Here is a 21,365-nt window from a genome sequence, read left to right as displayed (position 1 = left end):
GCCACTAATTAATATATCAGACAGGAAGGGCTGGTTGTGCATTGACACACACAGACACACACACACGCACGTAAACACACAAACAGTAGAGAAACTCAGCATTAATGACTATTGAGACTTTTTACATCATAAATTGACTTTTGTTGTTCATATGAGTTGCAATGTATTTACACCTGATTGTTAGTTGACGATTAGTGGATCAACTGAAAAACAATCAATGGCTATTTTGGTATTTGATTGATAGTTTGAGTCATTTTTCCACATTTCTGCTCTTGAGTTGTGAGGTTTATCTTATGTGGTCTTCAATAGAATAATTGAACATTATAGATGGTCTGCAAAGTTGTGGTTTGGTTGGTTTGGTGTGATGTGGTTTACAAAGTTTTTTTGTCAAAGTAAATAATGATATAGACTGTACAGATTTTGGTATTGATTTCTAGATCTGGAGCAGTAACAGTTGTTAGCCTCTGTTACCATTTTAACTCCCATTTTGCTTTTTCTCAGTTCGTTTTACATGTTCATTTCATGTTAATTTAAGTTTTTTGTCAACGTTGCATGTTAGAGTTAAACTGTGACCTGGATCCTATGAATCAGTGGTTAAATCACTTTAACTACAATGTCATAAATAGACCATATTTTTTCCCCTCATGTCATTACGACACAAGAAATACTGGCACCTTTTGCACTTGTACCATGCAAGCTGGCACACAAGCGCAGAGACAAAGGGCAGTATATAAAGCAGCAGAGCAGATGTATGAGAGATTACTTAAACAGTGTGGTGGTGGCGAGTGATTAAATCTTGAAGATCCTTTGTTAACATAGAGTTATTCTTGCTGTATGGAAGTGCAGCATTTAGTTCAGTTGTCCAAATGCTGGTCTGCAGAAAAATAATAGAGATTAGATAAATATTCATCAGGAAACCTGTTTTTTGTTGAGGATAAATCACATTCATCCTCATATCTGTTTATTTATTTCTGTAAAGGGTAGAGAAATCATTATGTAGGCAGTGGATTAATGGACAGGAACGACTCCCTGTTTAGCAGTTCCTATAAGACAAATGTTTTCATCAAGAGTTGGGAAAGATGGTAACGTGTCTTCGAAGGGAACAGAGGGTGTGGCTTTTAACGCAAAGTTTCTAAATCTGGACGAGATTCATCCAATGTTCAGTAAATTAAATTGGACTGTACAAAAGAGACAAAAAAAGAGAAAAAAGAGAAAAAAAGATGGTATTTTTACTTGAACGTATCAGAGTTGCCCTTGGAGACACAATAATGTTGGTACAAAAGACTGAGTTATGTTTAGCTCATGTTCATGTTTAATTTAGGACAAAATGAGCTTTCAAAATAGCACATTGAGCCGTTATGTATCATCCCATCATCTGAACGCAAACATCTGTTTTCTGGCATGAACTCGTGTGTTGGGAATGACACGTCTGCAATTTAGGTGCATGCAGGAATAATCTGTTCACATGTTCCCTCTTCACTCCCCCTGTCCTCCTCTCCTTAGTGATGGCCTCTGCTGAGCAAACGTGCTCCAGCTTCCACCAGCAGCACTGCGCATAAGGCAACACACCCACCTTTGCCCTCCTGCCCAGAAGTGAGAGAGACACCACCATGTACAGTGTGGAGGACCTTCTCATTTCACACGGATATAAATTGCCCAAGAGCGGCCCTCCGTCTGCCACGCCTTATGACAAGCGTCCTGCTGATTGCCAGCGTGAACTTGTGGACAACAGGGCTGGCCGGGGGACACTGAACGGGTATGAGGCGGACCGGGGGGCATCTATCACAGGCATCTACAGCAGTAGGCAGGCTCTGGTGAAGGGCTACCCCGCCATAGACAACGAGAGCGGGGAAAGGAACCTAAGGAGAAAAGAAGCCGGCATCGGCATCGGCATTGGCATCGGTATCCTAGGTGACGCTCAGCCCTTGGGTGATTCTCTCGCCACAGATAGTGGGTGAGTGGTTTTTTTCCCTCTCTTTTGCAATCCCCCACACCCTTTACCTTCCCCTTTTTCCTCTCCCCCCTCTTCTCGCTGGGGCCCTTTGGTATTGCATGCAAAAGTGAGTCTGCACTGCGCAGGGTTTTTTTTTTCTCTCTCCTCCTCTTCCCTTTCCCCTCCTTCCAGAGCTGCAGAACACTGTGGCTGCAGCAGCACCACTGACATATAGATATAAGGAATTATGAAAGGTGCCTTTGCACTCGTTTGAGTTGTTTACATGCCTGCATAGAGGGGTGGCTTGTGTCTCTGTGGAGCCCACCCATGCACTGGTATCGTCTCCACAGCCTCCACGAGGCAGGCAGATGTAAACAGCAGCACTAGACAGTGAGCAAACTGAAGAGAACTGAACATGCCTCAAGACAGGCGCGTAATCACTCCACTGTAAACACTGGCACACTGAATCACGCCCAGCACGTGCTCTGTGATGTAAGCATGTTGCTGGGCAAGTGTGCACAGCGTGGCTCCCCTCAGCCATACAGCAGCATATGCTGCTGAGGATGATCCATTGACTTTGCTGCTTAAATGAATGAGTACAGTGACTAACAGTGATTTAGTGCAGTGCAGATATGAGATGGAGCTGTTCAAAAGGGATAATTGAGATTCATTCATTTTTTTGAATTCTATTTTCTTATTCGTTAGACTTGATATTTAACAAAATGATACATAAATACACTTTAATATATATTTAAAATATATATTTTAATGTTAGATTCTACATTCATATTTTAAAATTGAACTGTTAATTGCAAATCATGGCTGTATAATAAATATGACTACATGAGAAAATACATTTATTGATATGTATTTTTTTTAGAGGATCATATGGTTATATTTGATTTTCAGCAAGGATTTAAAATCCACACTTGTTCCTCATTCCTTTATAACTGATTGTCATGAGGGTGCTGTGACTGTCAAACATGCTTGGATGTGACTGATGACCTGGGGATATTCATGGATTTCACATTGCTTCCTCTGCATCATTCAGCGGTGCTGCTCCACCACAGCAAGAAAATTACCAACACTGCTTGAGGAAATTAGGAAATTAAAATTACGGTGTAATTTAACAAAATGACCCTCTTTAACATGAGGAAGTGAGGCTCTGATTTTTTCGACTTAATCTGTTATGATTAGGTATGCTTGTTCTATGATGATGGTTTTTGCAATGCAACATGCAATACTGCCATATATTCTGTACCTACGAGGTAAATATGGAACTGTAACTAAAATTATCTCCAGGCTGCACTGCTTTATCACATGACAGTGGAACCACTGTATTGAACCTGCCAACAGCCACTCGTCACACAGTTGCCATTTTGTGTTAATTTCATCGAGCATCTTTAAAATTCTAGGAATGCTTGTGATATTACATATTCACCCTAGCAACAATCAGAAAGGCCCACTCCTTCTGATTTTTCTCCATGGTGTTTTTAATGTGTCACATAGTGGTGCAGAACGCTATCATAGAAGCTGTATTCTCTATTGTGAATTCTGTTTATAAAAAAGGTACAGTTTGATCTTGCTAATCGAGTTATGTGATCAATTAAACAAGGGGGGAGAGGAACTTTTGCTTTTGTATCAGATCAGGTAGGCTGCTGGGATGTTTTTTTCTTTTGCCATCCAGATGACCAACTTCTAATATAAGGTCAGCACAATTTAATATGCAGATCATATTGCAGTAACATCACAATTTCATGGCGTCTTTAAGGGACTTGGGAGCCGCTGACTCAAGCACTTCTGTCTCATATGTGCTCGCTCTCCATGATTAAGTTGCGTTGGAAAGCCGATACTGCCAAAGCCAAAACACATGCTTGAGACTGGCATGAACATGCCGCTTCTAATAGTTAACAATGAATGAACCTCAAAAAGCGGTGTGTTGCATCATTTTACAGTTTTAACATTATCAAATCGTTATTATCACATAAAAGAGTACTGATTATCAGATAGTTGTGTTTAGGGACTGTATGACGGATAAAGCTCTGTAACTACAAATATAGCAAGAGTCAACCTCACTCTCTTTTTATTAGACAGTGGCTGTCTTATTAACACTGAACTTTTCTGTCTTTCTAGGTTCTATGATGTTCCTAGTTTGACTTATTCAGAGCCACTGAGCCATGACGAAAGGGATGTTTCCTACTGGCGCAGGCGAGGCCAGGACTTCAGCATCCTTCTGGACTATGCTGATGGCAGGGAGCTGAGGGCCTCTGCTGGTGCATGGAGGCCACAGGCCCTGATCGCAGCGGAGGAACACAGGGCAGAAAGGCGAGCGCAGCAGTTATGGGAGGACATATCCTGGCTAAGGGACCCGGATGCAGGTCCTGGTCAGCTACGGGTGACTGGGGAGAGAAAATGCCAGAGCCTCGGTACAGAGGAGTGGAGGCCTGCTGTGGGCCTGGGAAGGCAGCTTTCGGATGGGGATGGGGAAAGGTGGGCTCAGGACCAGTATCGCTTGAGGACACCTGAGGGGTTTTTTCACCCTAGAACTAAAGCAAAGTCTCAGTCTCTCCCCAGAGTTTTGTCACCTGATGGAATTGATGGCAGAGAGCTTATTGCATCCAGGCCGAGCCTACCTGATAGACAGCAGAGGATAAGCAGCACTGTCTTCTCCGGGCCCTATAGTAGGTATATCTATAGTGGTGCTCTTGGCAGGGAGCGTTGGAGTAGGAATTCTGGGCCAAGCAGCCATGTTGCACTTTTACCAAAGCCCAGGTTCAGCAGGCCTTTAAAGCCTCCGTCATATGAGATTCACCAGCAGACTAGGGGTAGCGCAGAGATGCTTGCTATAGAGCAGGGTGCCAAACAAAAAGACAGGTCTTTCTATTATCCACGGGGTGGGGAGCTGAGACAAGACTATTTCGCACAACACTCTGCCATCACTGGAATGGAGCCCCCTGGCTACATCCCACCCCCATCTTATAAAAGAGCCCTACCCCCAAGAGCAGTTTCATTCAACCGCAATGAAATGGCAAGCCTAAGATGGAGGGCGGAAGCTCTGCAGATGCACAGCTCAGATCCTGGAAGGTGGCTTTCCAGACAGGCAAGTGGCTCATGGCTGGAGCATTATGGAGAACGTGGTGCGTCCTATCGAAGACAGGTACTTTCTGGACATGAAGAACAACAACCAGGTCATGCTCGTCAACTACCCACTGAAGACCCAAGAGTGAAGCAAATCTCAGGAGGGCCTAGTGGAAATTCTCTCACTGACTCAGACAAGATCCGTAACATCAACAAAGAGATTCCATCCACTAAGATTTTAGGACAATCTACACATGATAGTGCCTTTCCTCCCCAACAGGGGCCAGCTCCCAATACTGATGGCCGCAAAACAGCTCTCCTTGAAAGCGATAGCACTAGCAGTATTCGATGGTGCACCAGGGGCATGAACAAAAAAAGTGACAGTGCACCTCCTGAACAAAACAGAAGTCAGTTTTTTCCTTCATCTATTCTGGGTAAACCTCCTCCTCCCCCATGCAAGCCGGCTGACCAGGGTGTCTCTGAAACTGTGACAGAAGTAAAAAAGGTGGAACAGCCTGATCCACCAGAGAAAGACAAATCCAAGAATCTGAAAAAGAGACTTAGTGAGACAATTTTTTGTTTGGTGTCTGTCCCTGTTACTCCACAGCTCACTGGGACAATCCGTGATCAGAATAACAACAATGAGAAGTCACCAGACCCAGCTGACAGTCCAAGTGATAATAAAACTGGCCACTTAACAAACCAAAGTCTCCAAAGCACATCTTCAGCTGAAGCTGAGCTGCAAGCACTAACTGGTAGCATAGCGAGCAGCAAAACAAGCAGTAGAGCTAGCAGCAAAATGTTTAAAAGAGTACCCTGTAGACCCCCCAAGATCAACCATTACAAGGAGCTGAAACTGTCAGGATCCTGGCCTTCAAACCAGTATCGAGACCAGGAGACACAAACTAGCCCAGAGGCCCGAAAACCTGCCCCTGAAAACAAGGAAGCACAACAAGAACCTGTCCCTCCAGGTACTGAAGTTCCACCTGACAGCAGCGGTGTCGCGGCCACTGCCTTCAGTTTTCCTATAAAGGGAGTAAAGAGCCTGAAACTGTCAAGCAACAGCGCCTTCTCCCTGACAGCCACCTTCTCCAACCAGCTGAACAAGAGCACAGCTCAGCAGCCAGCAGTACCACCCTCAGGAAATGTGGAGGAGACCAAACCAGCAGCAAACAGTGGGCAGGAGCAATTTGAACAGTTCCTTATTAAACCGGTCAGCCAGCGACCATGGGATGCTGTCAAAGAGCTGGAGACCATCAAAAAAGAAGTCCAGGATCAACAAAAGCAGCAGAACAGCAAACAGCCCAGCGTTGACAAGTGCATAGAGGACCTAAATGAGGCCTACAAAGACATCTTGGAGCTAGGCACTGCCAGCAATAAAGTCCCAAATGGTTCTGTACAAATCCCTGAGCGTATAAAAATCCGCTTAACATCAGAACCTCTCAACAAGCCCAGCAGCCTTAGGCGCAGTGCAGTAAGCTGGTCTGTTGACCCAGAATACAGGGAAGTCAAGAGCGCCTTCTCCAGGCCTGCAACAAAGTCGGTAACCTTCAGCAAGCAGCTTAGGGAGGAACTCCCTGTTCCACCTCGGGAGACAGGATTCAGAGAATACAGGGTCATTACGCATCTTTCGCGCAGACGGAGCAATGACGGCAGGACAGTAAAACTAGACCTGCCAGATGAGCCTATCGAGACACCACTTTGTGACTTCAGTCCAACAACGCACACCGCAGCAGCTGAGGTGCCATGGGCAGATAGGCAGCCCATGCAGGATGCCTCTACACTCACTAGTCCTCCGGATTATGAGGACATATGTCAGACTTTGCGTCCGACTAGAGACCCAACGGATGGCAATAAGGCGTCCACAGGCAATTCCAAACCTAATGATGCAGAGCCTCTTCAAGATCTTAGTGCTGAATCAGAGGAGGAGTGCCCTATTTGTAAAAGAGAGCTTGAGAATCAGATGAGACAGGGCCCATTGCCTCCACTTCATGAGGAGAACAGCTCGGACAGTTCAGGCAATCAAAATGGCAGTCCACCACAACGTGCTGCCTTAGAAAGTCCAGCAGAAGATACAAAAACAGAAGAACCAAATGACTCAAGTTTAAATCAGTCAGGGTCTGATCTGTGTGCTGAAACAAGGGAACAGCATTCAATGACACAAGAAAATGTGGGAGGTGGTGAAAAAACAGACAATGCTCAGGCAGAAAACTTGGACAATTTTCATGCAGTTGATCCTGCTGAGAGCATACCAGCGAATGGAGCTACAGAGGAGAGCGCATCCACTGTACTAGCAAATGATGTGCCTGCAGAGCCCCAAGTCACAGAGGAGCAGAGAGTTAGTGAAACATTAACTAAACAAGATGAAGAAGGAGAGAAAGAGTCTATAACAGAAAAAACACCTGAAGACAGTGTGAACAAACAGTCAGCTGAAGTGAAAAGTGAGTGTGACAGACAAGAAAATACAATACTGGATGACAAGCAGGAGCAAGAGAAGAAGCCATTTGCTGTCCCAGAGCATAGACTTAGTCTACGGACTCATCTGGGGCGAGACCACCCAGGGTTACCAGAGTTTCCCCCAGATAGACTGCCACTTTCAGTTCCCCCAAACCTAGACCGTAGGCTGTCTCTTAGCTTGGAGGGGGAGAGGAAGAGCAGGGGCCCGCCCAACCGAATCGAGGCGTTACAGAACAAGCTAGCTGTTTCTCCAGGTCGGGTGGCAGTTGAGCGCATGGCTCGGATGAGGGAGGTGGACGTTATGTACCGTATGAGGCGCCTCAGCATCAGGAGTACTGACTCTGGGGAAGGGGAGGCAGAGGCAGAGGCAGAAGCAGAGGCCGAGGGGGAGGGCAAGGACGAACAGGTGGAGGAGATCCATCCTGCTCCTCAGAGACACGAGAATGATCAAGAAGTCACTCATTCTCAGCAGGACTCAGAGGAGACAGTGTTACAAAATGAGGAGTCATCTCTCTCAGGTAAGATAAAGAAAATTTGATGAAAATATGGATCCTTGTTGTTTGGATGAATGTCTGTGCAGCTTTACAAAAGAATAATTCATGGTGACATTAATATTAATATTTAAGATTTATCCTGTGCCTCTGCACAAATTCAGATGACTACCAAAAAAAAAAAAAAAAAGATTATTAAAAATATTTAATAAAGATTTCCCTATTATCCATTGATTTATTTTGTATGCCCCAGAATAACTAGACTAAACCATCAATGAGTTTATTGGCATATAGGAAATTAGGAGCACAGGCTACTGAGAAAACTAAGAGTGGGTCATTTGGAAAGACTGTGCTTCAGCTTTTATTCTGTGAAAGAGATGTCCAACTGTGTTAAGAGAGATGGTTGCAGCAGTTTATTTCTTTATGTTACAAGCATTTTCCTCAACAATCTTAAAAATTTACATTAAAAAAAGTTTTTTGTGTAAGAACATGGATGCCTGTGTGCATAAAATATGAAAAATCTATTGTTAATTTATCTTTGGTGAATGTAAGTTGTCAAAATGGAAGAAACTGTCACTGGGCCTTGCTGTTAAAGACATCTCCACAAGATGGTATCAGTTGTCCAAAGATCAAAGTCTTCTACCATCCTTAAGAAATTCAATGAAACCTTTTTTTTTTGACTGTTTTGACTGTCCTTACAAATTAATTATTTTCCTTCTCATGTCTCAGAACGCCATGATCCCAGCCGAGTGGAGACATTATAGAAAGACTACGACCATCATCTCCATCTGAGGTTTTTAGCTCCAACACTGTGACCTGGCTGCCTACTAGAATGCCTTCATCTCATCTTGACACTGAAATGGCCTTCTTGTCCGACAAGAGCATTGTGTACACCCTCACCCTCGGCGCTGCGTTGACTTCTAAGAGTGCTGTTCCACTGCCAAAGGGAGGTGCCCCTTTAACTCGAGGGGCAACTTCCACCCCGAATCCCTCCCCGGCCTTCCCAAACTTATCTTCCCACTTACCCCATCTGTCCTCCATCCCCAACCCCATCCTCTTATAGGGTTTCTACTAGTTAGTCTTCTTGTAGCGGCTTGTCCTTTCTATTCTATCCTCCCTATGCTTTTCTCATTGGCAGACATTATGCAATTATGTCGCGCATACTAGAACTTCTAAAATGTCCATAGTGAATACAGTCAAGACATTTCTTTGCATACTGAACAAACCTGTTTATTTACGGGAGAGCCGTTAAGGATATGAATGTAAGCGTTTATGTTTAACCTAACGTAGACATAGAAGGGTTGTTGTCACAAACCTATTCTGTTGCATTTAAACTCAACCAAAATAAACTGCGCATCTGATTGTTGTGGTAAAGCAACAGCTGTTTTAGAACTGGACATCACTGTCTCTGGCTCAAGAACTGTTTTGATTTTCAGACGAGATAAATTAGCCTTTCTTTTTTTAAAATTCAATGACATTGTGCCCTGTCTCATTGCTTTTGTACACACACTGCAACCATAACCCATAGAGCTCTTCAGTGAAGAGTGACTCTATACCACATGACATGATAGATCAGTGACCTATTATACGATACATTGGTTCTACGCTGGAGAGGGAGAGTCGCCTTCTTTAACCAGATGTGTATTTCCTGGTTGGATCAGGTGAAGTCTCTGGTTAAATGCCTGATTAATTTGATGTATAGCTCCCATTTTCCAGGTAATTTCAGGAAGCAATAAAGGCACAGAATGAGTTGAAATGGTGGTCAGCAACTTTGATAACATTAAAGATGGATATAGGGAAAATGAAAAAAAAAAAAAAAAGATCAGTAGAGCAATATTGTTGTATGAACAGCTCAGTGGTGTAGTGGAGCTATGTGTAGGAACCATGGTCAGGAGTTTTAATGTGAACTTGTCATTCAAATTATATTACAGGGATATGGAATCGTGTCAGGGTATATGGGTATTTAACGGGGGGTGGGTGCTTTACTTCATGATATATATCTATGTTCATACATCTGTATCGCAAAGAGACAACATTTCACGGAATATTTATTTTTTTTAATCATCAAATTGTTAATGAGTTTGCATAATGCACAAAATAAAGTATATTTTAAATATTTTAAGAGATATTTTTTATTCAACCATGAAATTTTATTTCTCCACGCTTATATCAAGCTGAAAGTATCATATGTCTGTATAGTATCATATTGAGAGTATACATAATTTTCTAGTGCTTTAAAATGTTAAGAGTGATATGGGAAGGGATGACCCTGTGGTGTGCCTTGATCACACGATTCGGTTTCAGTGAATGATAGGGTTCATCAACGCAAGTGTCGACATGAGGGAAACTTTTTGATTGTGCCATGATTTCCAATTTGATAGTGCTTTTTCATATGCTAAAAGAGTCAGTCTGATGTTTTTTTTGTGATATTTGATACATAAATCCATTTCAGCTTTTATTTCCTTCATTGGTGGTCACATGTGACCTGTGTCTTATGTTTTTGTCTTTGTATGTCTTCCAATTCAAATCATGTATTGTTCTGTTGTTGGTTCTTCAAAACATGTTTGAAAAATAAAATTGGTCATTTTCTTTTTCCAACTTTCCACCCTTCATTTTCTCTCTCCCTCTAATTCCTTCCTTCCTTTCATTCCACAGCATGTTCATTTTGTCTAACTTGCTCTGCTGTCACTAACACTTATTGCACTAAAGGATACAATGCGGTATGCTATTATTGGCTAAAAACCACGTATTTGCAAAACATATGAAAAAAAAAGTTGTTTCTTTTTTAAAATACAGGGGTTTTTAATAAATTTAAAAACATAATTCAAATTCTAAATGATGATTAAAAAAATCTTCTATCTTATTAATAAAAACAAATTTGCAGTTACATGGTTTTTCCACAACAGCAGTGTTGCATTGGCATAATGTATCAACAGATCTGTAGGAATCCATCACTGTTTTATGATCATTCATCAAATCTCACTCAATTGTTATGTAGCATTTTACAGTTGTAGCATTTTATCAACTCAGAACTTTGTCTTAGTATTTCAAACATTTCTTGTAAATTTGGAAAAAAATCATGTCGCCTTATTACGTGTGCATTACATTATACTCCAGGCAATGCCAAATATTAACGTACTAAGCACTGTTTCATAACTTAGGTTTTTACAAAACAACTTACTGTTCTGCCATCCCTCTGGCTGGAGAGGTACAGTAGCATTGTGGATAGTTTCTGCTCTTCATGCTGTTTATCTGTAGGAACATTGAATCAAAACTGTGAACTTCAAATACTACAAAAAGCATAATTATAAAAAAAAATTAAATAATAAAAAAAAAAAGTACAGGATGAGATTCAGTGTTTCAAGACAAGCCCATAGTCAGCTTCACTGGGAGGACAAGCTGACATGCCCATAAATACTAACATCTCATTTTCAATTCATTTTTGAAGACTAAAAGGCCTTGGCCTCGGTCTTGTGTGTAAACTGCCCCTAACAACATTTAAATAGCTATTTCAGTACATGTGCCCCCCAATAATTGGCATGTCAGGTACACTTGAACATAGTGTCATTTGAATTTTTGTACTGCAGGTTATGTGCAACATGAAGTAATTATGCACACTTGTAATATTTTCTATTTTCATATGAGATTTAAGTGCTTTTTGTACTCACTGACATCTTTTTTTCTTCCTTGCATGAAATGCAAGCAAGAGGAGGAAAAAAAAGTTTTTCATAAAGTATATTTGCATTTGGTACTCCAATAGTAAAACCAGTGGGCAAAACATTATGTTTCATAATTTCATTTACAAAACTATGCCAAGTATTTAAAAGCTATTTTTAGAGTAAATCAAAAGAGAAACTCATTCATTTTTTTTCTTTAACACATGCCTTTATCTTTGTATCTATAAATATGAGCATAATCCATAGTCATATGATTGTGCTACTGTTGTATGATACTGCAGTCTGATTCATAAATAAACTCTTTGCATGAAAGTTGTGTTTGTGATCAATTGCTTAAAATTACTTCATATACCTTCTGACCTTCATGTCCACTGGGAAAAAATATTACCTTTGTTGTTCTTTGTAATATTTTTTAAAACACTGGGCTTGCATGGACGGCACAAGGAAACAATAGGAACATAAACAGTGGTTAACAGTAAGTTCAGCAAAATCAGTCATTAATGGTCTTATATCTTTCAAAGCATTGGTATTTTATTTAAAAGAAAATGACTTCTATGCTTGAAGTAATATCAAGGCAATGGAAAGAGAATGAATGTGTGTGTTTTCACACATGCAGACTTGTGTACTGGCAATTTCAGCCCAATTATCCTGCCAGACTGTCACAGTGAGCTTCCACTTGCTGGATTAAAAGTGTTGGCAAAGACAATACTTAGGCTGAACCTTGTAAAAAAAAAACCTCCCAGCATGCTCTCTGAGGTTTGGAGGGCATCCATCTTCAGATGCTTCCGAAATTCCTCTATGTTGCATCTATTTTCTAAAAGGAGTGTGAAGTCTGAGTGGTGCATCCTTTTATGTGGTACTATTTCACTGTATTATTTAGGTATATCCTCTCTTTTCATTTTCCATCCATTGGTTTGCTATAAGGCAAAGAACGAGGTATGGCGGGATAACCTTATAGGTAGTCATATGAATGCACAGGCAGAATCTATTAATGCTAATGAAAATATATATACCCATCAAATTAGTTATTTTTTAACTAAGGAGGACATTTTGCTTTAATTGACAGTGTTGGTGATATGTTGTATACCATACTTATCTCACAAGATGTATTGTTTGCCAGTAAACCTGTTATGTTGATGACATCATGACAACGATAACAAATTAATACTTTTAAAGAACTGAAACAAATTCTAGCTACTTTGATTTTTTTTTACTGGTAAATTTTCAAAGATACAGTAGCTACAATGCACTGTTATTGAGCTCAAGTCTAGAGCACACTTAATATTTCTTTCAGTCTTGACCTACCTCAAACAGAAGTTAAACTAGTAGCCCAGAGTCAGTCAGCGCAAGGTGCACCTCGTGGATATCGTCTACTAGGGGAAACAATCCCGCTAACAAACTCTCTTTTCCTCCCACATCTGTAGCAGGACCCAAGCTGCACACTCGGGAGCCTAGTTTCAGTCATGTCCCTGCACTTAGGCTACCTGGCTGCGTCCCTCTTTATAGTCTATGGTCCCAACTCACCTGTGTGTGCTCGGTCAAACCGGAACAAAGGACTTCCGCAGGTTTAAGTAGCCTATGTTCATCTGGCGCCAGGTTTGTGGTCATGTGACCAGAATTTGAAGGGCCAGCCCAGTATACCGTTTTTTCTTTTCTGTAGGAAACTTGTGCCTTAATATTGAACCGGAGAGAGGAGGCAGTAGGCTACTGACAAGGTTTAGGGTCGGACATTTTGCGAAACATTGCGTAAAATTGGTGAGCATTCAGATGCTAAGTGTGAGCATTGTGATTCAATAGACTCCTACCCACGTAAAAAGATCTCCGTTTTCTGAGAAAGAACAGCCTGGATTGGGCCTTTTCAATCACAGCATTCAGGCCCTCGTCAATCAAGGTATTTATCGGAAGACACTATTTCAATCGGACAATTACAGGCTTGGCTTTTTTTTTTTTAATTTTTTTTTTTAATTTCTTTTTACGGAAGTCGATAACTAACTCTTTGGTTTTAGTAACATTTAGGATTAAATGGTTATCATCACACCATTTTACAAATGTGCCCACTTCCTCTCTGTAGGCTACTGTTGCTCTTCTCTATTTGTAATAGGGCCGACCATGGCTGAATCGTCAGTACAGTAGGCCTATATTTTTGTAGATAGAATAATGTAACAAAAGTTAACCAATGTGGACCTAATATTTATTGAGATGAAAATTGTTTAAAGTCTCAGCTCTTCCACTCTTGGTCACTTATAATCACATTTACTCATGTGGGAGCCAATTCTATCAAAAGCAACACACAAGTTAAGTGTCAATGCAACAAGAAACCTTGGTGTAAGTATTAAATACTACATCTATTATTATATGAGTGCAAGGAGAAGGTGGACCAAAAGTTCAAAGTAAAAGCTACGTATCACTGCATCTGTGCAGCATGTTGTGCTTTTGGAGTGTAGAAAGTATGAGGGGAAAAGGAGCTGGATTGTGAAGGCAGGAGTGGAAAGTGCAAAACTAGGATTTAATCTGGGAAATCTACTTAGAGTAGAGTCAAAGGGAGTCATAAAGTACCTATTTATCTCAATAACACAGCGTTGATGATGGCGGTAATGTTCCTGGTTGCCAACTGCCAAAAAACACAACAGAAGAAGATGAAGATGACCCAAACCGTGAATGACTCCATCACACCTCCATGGCATCTCTGGCAAAACTTAGTAACTATGTCACCTGCACTTTCCAATGTGACTTTAAGTGTGTATGAGATGTACATGGGTTTCTAAATGTCTATCCACATGTAATGTATAGCCTATGTAGTGTTTTCAACATGCCACACTGTTCATGGGACCTCACTGCCATCCATGATGCCTCCAGCTGTCCCTCCATCACAGCTGCCTCCTCAGTCTCCGAGCCAGCCAGGCCCCCCGGTAAGTAAACTACCACATATCTATCATTACTGTACACCTGTCAACCGTGCTCGCCCCTGCTGCTTGGGGAATAAGTAACTCCATTAATGTCACAGTGATAGTGACAGTTGTCCTCCTTCTCCTCCACTCCTCCACTCCTCCTCGCACATAGACAGAGTTCTCATCTGTAACCACACCCTGAAAGACAGAGAAGGTGAAACTGCTGAAATATGGCTGCAGCAAAATAGAGGAAGGTATGGATCGAAACAAAACAGCTGGTAGTTCGGCTAGAATGCGGCATAGACATGAAGATACGGTTAAATATGTACATTAAACACTGCATTATTTTACTATGAAATATAACAAAAGCTACGACGGTGTATTGGGGCTATTGTAGGTTAAAGAAACAAGTTGTTAAATTTACAAGAAAATCAATGTCTTTTTCTTTCCTTTCAAACATTTGCAACACTGCACTTTGGACACGTTTGCATATTTGCCTGCATCAGAAGATCTCATCAAAATCTACTTTCATTTTAGCAGGATTTATCACGGAATATTTATTTTTTCTTCTCACAAATATGTGTCTTTATAATGTCAGAGAAAATCTTAAAAATTCAAACTCATTATTTTACCGTAACTGGCCCTAATATGTTGGTACATAAAATTAACCAACAAACTAAAAAAAAAAACTAAACAGCATCCTAATGTTAAAACATATTAACCTGTCTGTATTATGATTTATTTATATTCATTTTTTATGGATAACTTCATAATAAATTAAGATTCTGGGACTTCATATTCCTGCAGTGGCGAGCTGAGTCCACAAGATGGAGACAAACAACCAAAAAACAGAAACGGGCACCAAAAGTCCAAACTGTCTCTGGTCCTTCACTTTCTCCACAGGACCTGAGCACTGTTAATACTTTAACCTGTTTACTCTAACACACACACACACACACACACACACGCACACATATGTAGCATAAAATGTCATTCTTTGTCACCTGGACATATTAGCATACTGGCAGGTCGCTCTTGCCCTCTGGATATGATTACATAGAAAATGCAAAAACACACATTTCATCCTATAAACAACTGTTTCTTTGTTTTTTTTACACTAACTACAATGCTGCTCTTGCTCTATAACTCCAGACATGTTGCTGCCAAAAGAGCTTTACATTGCAGCTGCTTAGATTTGGAGCGCATGCTGCAAATTCCTTTAGCGTTCATGTGTTTGTGTTAGAGGAAAGGAAGTCAGGGAGGTTGTTGAATTCAGCGCTGCAGTGGCAAATAGAGAGTTTGTTTGCATGCATGTTGCCCTCCCTTTCCCATTTTTGGACATTGAAAACAATAGCTGCATAACTATTCATAAATATTTACACTTTGCCTTAATTGCATGTGTGTGTGTTTGTGTAGGTGGAGGACGCCTCGATTTTTGTGCAGCGCAGCCAGAAGTCATGATCCTGCGAATCACAGCTGTTTCATAGTAAGTACTTTGGCAAGGCTCATCATAGTCATAATGCATTCGATCACAAGCGGCGATACTGTAGATGGAGGCTCCTCTCTTTGTCTTTAATTTTAGATTCACTCAAACACCTGTTGCTTGTGGCCTTTAAAACTATGTCGTGTGATGTTTATAAAACTGCTGCTGATATACAGATTTAGATGCGCGCCACCGTTTGGATGATATTAATGCAAATATAACATATAAAACCTGATCCATGCTTCTTTAATAAAAACCTGTGAAGTTAAATATGGTCCCGCTCTGTGCTGTATAAGACACAGAGCCCCCTTGCAGAAGCTGGATCGCACTGTGCTGCTGCAGGATTGTAGTTTTAACAGCTGATTCGATCCCTCCTGCACTGGGAGCCCGAAGCTTCCTGGCTATTTATGGCAGATGCCCGTCTATCGAGGCTGCTCTCTTCAGCCCATACATGGTTGCTGTGGGATGAGGTTACCACGCCGGTTTTGGCCCGCACTCCCTCCCCAAACCCTTTGGAAGCAGTGTTGTGTCGCCTCTCACTGTCAGTCCCAAACTCTGATCAGAAACAAGGGTCCCCAAAACAAGAATGGCCGTTTCAGGATCCACAGACTTTTACGCTTTTGCGGATTAGTTTGAAGAACCACTTAACTGTACTGTAGGAGTATCAACCTGTTGCAGCTGTAAAAATTTTTTTTTCTTAGTTTCACCTCAGTCCCCGCTGCTGCTCTGCTTCACCCCACTCCTGCTATAGCCTCTACCCTTCTCCCTCTCATTCTCTCTCCCCCTCTCCCCTCTTCCCTTTCTTATTTGCGTGGCTGTTCCTGGACAGATTTATTTGGTCTGGTGCAGCAGAGCCAGTGGGGAAAGCACCAGGCTATATTTGTCAGCCGCTGAAGTTGGACCTGCTTCGTGGTGGATGACTCTGGGGATCTTTTGTTGGGTTTACCTGCGCACACCTGCACTCCTCCTCCTCCCGCTGCATCGGCACCTGCTTCGCTCTGACTAAAGGAACTAGTGAGACCCTGTGTTGGGTGGTTTCACCTCCCTGAATGCAACTGTATGGATAAATGGACTTCACCTGCGAAGCATCGCTCCCCGACCTGTATTATTGGAACTAAACCTTGTAAGTACTGTTTTCTCTTTCCTTGTTTTATTCTCCATACTGTCAAATACAGTATATGAGGTTGGCAATAAAATAGACAGTCACTAATTTATGATGTAGAGTTGCAAAGCATAAATTCCCACTTGGATGTTAAACTAAGAGATTTTTTTCATACATTTTATGATGTAAAAGTGAATTTTGTGAACTACCAGACAGGTTAAACCTGTCACAGTTCATTCAACCCAATCACGTTCACTCACAGAGAAAATATCAGAATCATTTCATCTGCAAAAAAAAGTCAAAATGAATTTGATTCATCTTAATTGCTGCAAGATCACAGACAAGTGTTTTCTCCTGCAGCCAAAAAAAATACAAGTTTAAATATTGTACCATCTGAATATTTAACATCAAGGAAGTCATTCATTATTGCTTAGTAGCATCTTTGCCTAAACCACCGTACAGAGTAGAAGGCAAACACTGGGACACAGCGCGGCACTGAAATGGCATCTGGTTTAATTTTTCTCCCCTGCTGAGCCTGAGTGTGTGTGGTGTCCCAGCTGAGCCCCTCTTGTTGCTTTGAGCTGTCTCAAGTAACCACATGGGTGTTAGCATACCAGCCTCCAGATTATGGTCGTGTGTGTGTGTGTGTGTGTGTATGTATGGTGGCATGTGTGTGTGCAGCTGATCTATCAGCTATGGGGTATTCTGGTGTGTTGTTCCAACACCGAACAGGCGTCATGCGTCTCCACAGTTTTGTTTTCATAGTCATAGTATGTGTGTGTGTGGCGGAGAGAGACAGAGAGATTGTGTATGTGTGTGTGTGTGTGTGACTGTGTATGGCAGTTGCTTGGTGCCCTGCACCTGCTCCGCCCATCAGAATGCACAGACAGGTTTACTGGTCTCTTTGTGGACTCTCTGCCACCGGATCGTCTCCATACAGTCTCAGACTACGGACATGCTGTTCTACATGCATCCATTAGTTTTAAGATCAGTGTTCTAGGTTGAAATACGGTTCAAATACACAACACAAACGCACAACGTTAAGGTATTATACAAGGTAGTTTCATGTATTTTCTCTTTAAGAAAACAATTGCACGTTCTTTAACTTGACAGTAACTCCATGTGTCTGTTGTTGGTGTTTGGAGGGAGATGATTCTGGTATGTTGAGGATTTTTGCAGCGGATTGTTGTAGCCGTAGAATACAACTTTATTTAAAATGAACGGGCAGAGATTCAGTTCTCAGTACAACAAACCGGCTTGTTGATGAGTCTCTTAGTGAAGCATTTCAACAACAACAACAACAACAACAACAACCCCCAGCTCCTGGAAGTGATCAGCGTCTTCTACGTCCTTAGTTTCATCACACTCTCACTCACATTTATGACCAAAGTGACTCCGGCTCACAGACCCAGCGCTGTGTTCATGCACCAGTTATATCATCAGCTGGTTCTCAGCACCGTCTCTGTTACCGTCAGCACCTAATACGTCAGAACTACTGTCCACAAGCTCCTGCTGACCCGCTAACATGCTAACATGCTAACATGCTAACATGCTGGCCTCTTTCTCAATGTTGGAATATACAAGATACAGGAACTGTAGGTTACAAATGGGTCCTTTGTTTTATAGAATAGATACAGTATGTTTCTTGGGTAACACTTTATAATAAGTACACAGTATTAAGCATTAGTTAAGCATGAATAAATACTGAATTATTAAAAACACGTACAAGAAAATAAAACAAAATTAAACTAAAGAACAAAACTACAACAAAAAAAGGATTAAATTAACAGTAACTACTTAGTATACCTTCACTCAAAAGTAAGTTTTCCCCATTTTTTATTATGCATTTCTATCTTGTCTTGATTGGATGCGATAATTTTTTCCAAAAGAAATTGGCGTCACACTTTATTTCTAAAAAAAAACGTGTTTTTATTTTTTATTTTTTATTTTTTTTCTGTCCTGTTTTTGGTCATGTCTTTGTTGTGTTGTTGAGTCTGCTCTTTCTTTTGTCTTCTGTCTGTTTGTTTATTGGTCAATGTATTGTCGGTTTATACATTGTATATGCCTGTTCCCATTTAAAAAACAAACAAACTGAATTATTCATTTATAACGCATGAATACTCATTAGTATGTAGTTTATAATTACAGTTAGTGCTTATCAATGATGAGTAAAACATGTATAACTGTGTTTATAAACTACATACTAATGAGTATTCATGTGTTATAAATGATGAATTCAGTATTTAATGCTTAACTAATGCTTAATAGTGTGTAGGCCTACTGACTATAAAGTGTTACTCTTTCTTCTATGTTTCTGCATCATATGATGTAACGTTTTGTGAAGCATGAGTCGGCAGGATCTTAGTAATTGTCTGTGTTTCTGGATGTTGTGCAGGTATTTCAACAGAAAGGAAATCCAATCCAACTTTTTGTAAATTAAAACAGTGGGAAACGACTGCATATAAGCCCAAAAATGCGTGAGTGTAGGTTATTGTCATTACTTTGCAGTCATTGCTTTTAGTTACGGTTGTTTTGTACAGGTATCATTAGTCACTAAGACTAGTTGTTGTTATACTTGATTATCCTGCCAGACTGTGGATCTGTAAATGTGCTGAGAAATGACTAATGTCATAATTTCATCGTTTGTTTAGGGCTGCAGGGAAAGAACCAGCTGTGGATTTCACAACACGTACAAAAAATGAATATCTGACCTTTTTAAAGTTCACGTTCGTTTTGTCTTGTTTGTGTTATGATACATTCTCCACGTTGCGTACCATCTGTCTGGAGACATGCTAACTGACGACTTGACCCATAAATTGATTGCTCTGTTTTGTCTGCTCTTGGATTGCACCACGTTGCCTCATCGTGTTACATAATGGGAAGATGTTCCTGGATGATTTACCTTCAAGAGAGCACAGCCAAATCCTCAAGTAACCATTTCTGGCCTGAGATCTTCATCTTCTTCCTCCTCCTTCGCTCTGTCTCTCTTTGCTTTCCCCCAACTCCCTCCCTCCCTTCCTCCCTCCCTCCCTCCCTCCCTCCTTCCCGCCATGCCGAAGTGTTGCAGAACTTCCTAAGTGTCTCTCCTCGGCACTGAGCTGTGTGCTCATCGATATCCATATAAGAGCAGAGCAGGCAGGTTTCTGCGCTGAGTGTCAGGCAGAGAGTTGATGCAGGGCAGCGCAGAGGAACGCAGATCTGGATATAAAGAGGGAATGCCAGAGTAAATGTTTAAGGAAGGATGAAGGTTCCTGCTCTGCTGCCTCAGGCTCTCACTTGACCCGTGCTTTTCTCTGTGTGAGAGTCGGTTCGGAGCATGAACGTCATCTACATCTATGTGTGTGTGTGTGTTTGATCATTTTAGCAGTGGACAGTAACGGAGTAAATTTACTTGAGTACTGTACTTAAGTACATATCCAGAGGATTTGTACTTTACTTGAGTATTAGATTTCTTTGGTACTTATTACTCTTACTTGAATACATTTCCAAGACATATATTTTGGTAACACTTTATTTTAAGGGGTCCTTGTTCCTGTGTATCTACCTAATTAATTACAGTGTAATTACCTATATAACCGTATGTAATAACATGTACTTACATAGTAAATACATAGTGTATTTTGGTGTACTTGTTACACTTGTAATAAGAAATGCTTGTGCAAAGAGAGAGGCCACTTTGGCATTTCTTATTACAAGTGTAACAAGGACCTGTAAGTACACCAAAATACACTATGTATTTACAATGTAAGTACATGTTATTACATACGGTTACATAGGTAATTACACTGTAATTAATTAGGTAGATACAAGGAACAAGGACCCATTAAAATAAAGTGTTACCTATATTTTTACTTTTACACTAGTTAATTTCTAGGAAGGCTGAAAAGTACTCGTTACTTTCAGGTCTTTTTCTAAAATCCTATTGGACACAAGCTGTGTTTGTCAAAGAAGGAAACCCTAACCCCTAAAAGCAGCACATCAGTGCAGCTGCTTTCAAAGAGTTCATTCTCACTAACAAGAGTTAAAAGCTCCTTAAATTCATTTAGAAAAAATTATAGTAATTCATTGATGTGAAAAATAAGAAATTTACTCTTACTTTTATTTTTCCTTTAAAGTAAATTTAAAAGCAAATACTTTTTTACTCTTACTCGAGTAACATGTCGACTGAGCTACTTTTACTTATAACGGAGTAAATTTTGACCAGTAGTATTTGTACTCTTACTCAAGTATTGGGGTCAAGTACTCTGTCCATCTCT

General features: G+C 40.9%; 1 protein-coding gene across 1 annotated transcript; it reads left to right on the top strand.

Annotated features, from left to right (window-relative positions):
- Window positions 1–1,610: 1,610 nt before the first annotated feature.
- jcadb (junctional cadherin 5 associated b) lies at window positions 1,611–8,723 on the top strand (the record flags this gene model as incomplete). Its single annotated transcript, XM_083991009.1, has 3 exons — window positions 1,611–1,954; window positions 4,067–7,986; window positions 8,689–8,723. The coding sequence occupies 3 exons, from the start codon at window positions 1,611–1,613 to the stop codon at window positions 8,721–8,723; spliced, it is 4,299 nt and encodes a 1,432-aa protein (XP_083847135.1).
- Between the last annotated feature and the right edge of the window lie 12,642 nt (window positions 8,724–21,365).

This window comes from Trachurus trachurus (genome assembly GCF_905171665.1).
Source record: "Trachurus trachurus genome assembly, chromosome: 17".
Taxonomy (NCBI): Eukaryota; Metazoa; Chordata; class Actinopteri; order Carangiformes; family Carangidae; genus Trachurus; species Trachurus trachurus.
The sequence above is the reverse complement of the archived record's forward strand: the minus strand, read 5'-3'. Positions and strand labels throughout refer to the sequence as shown.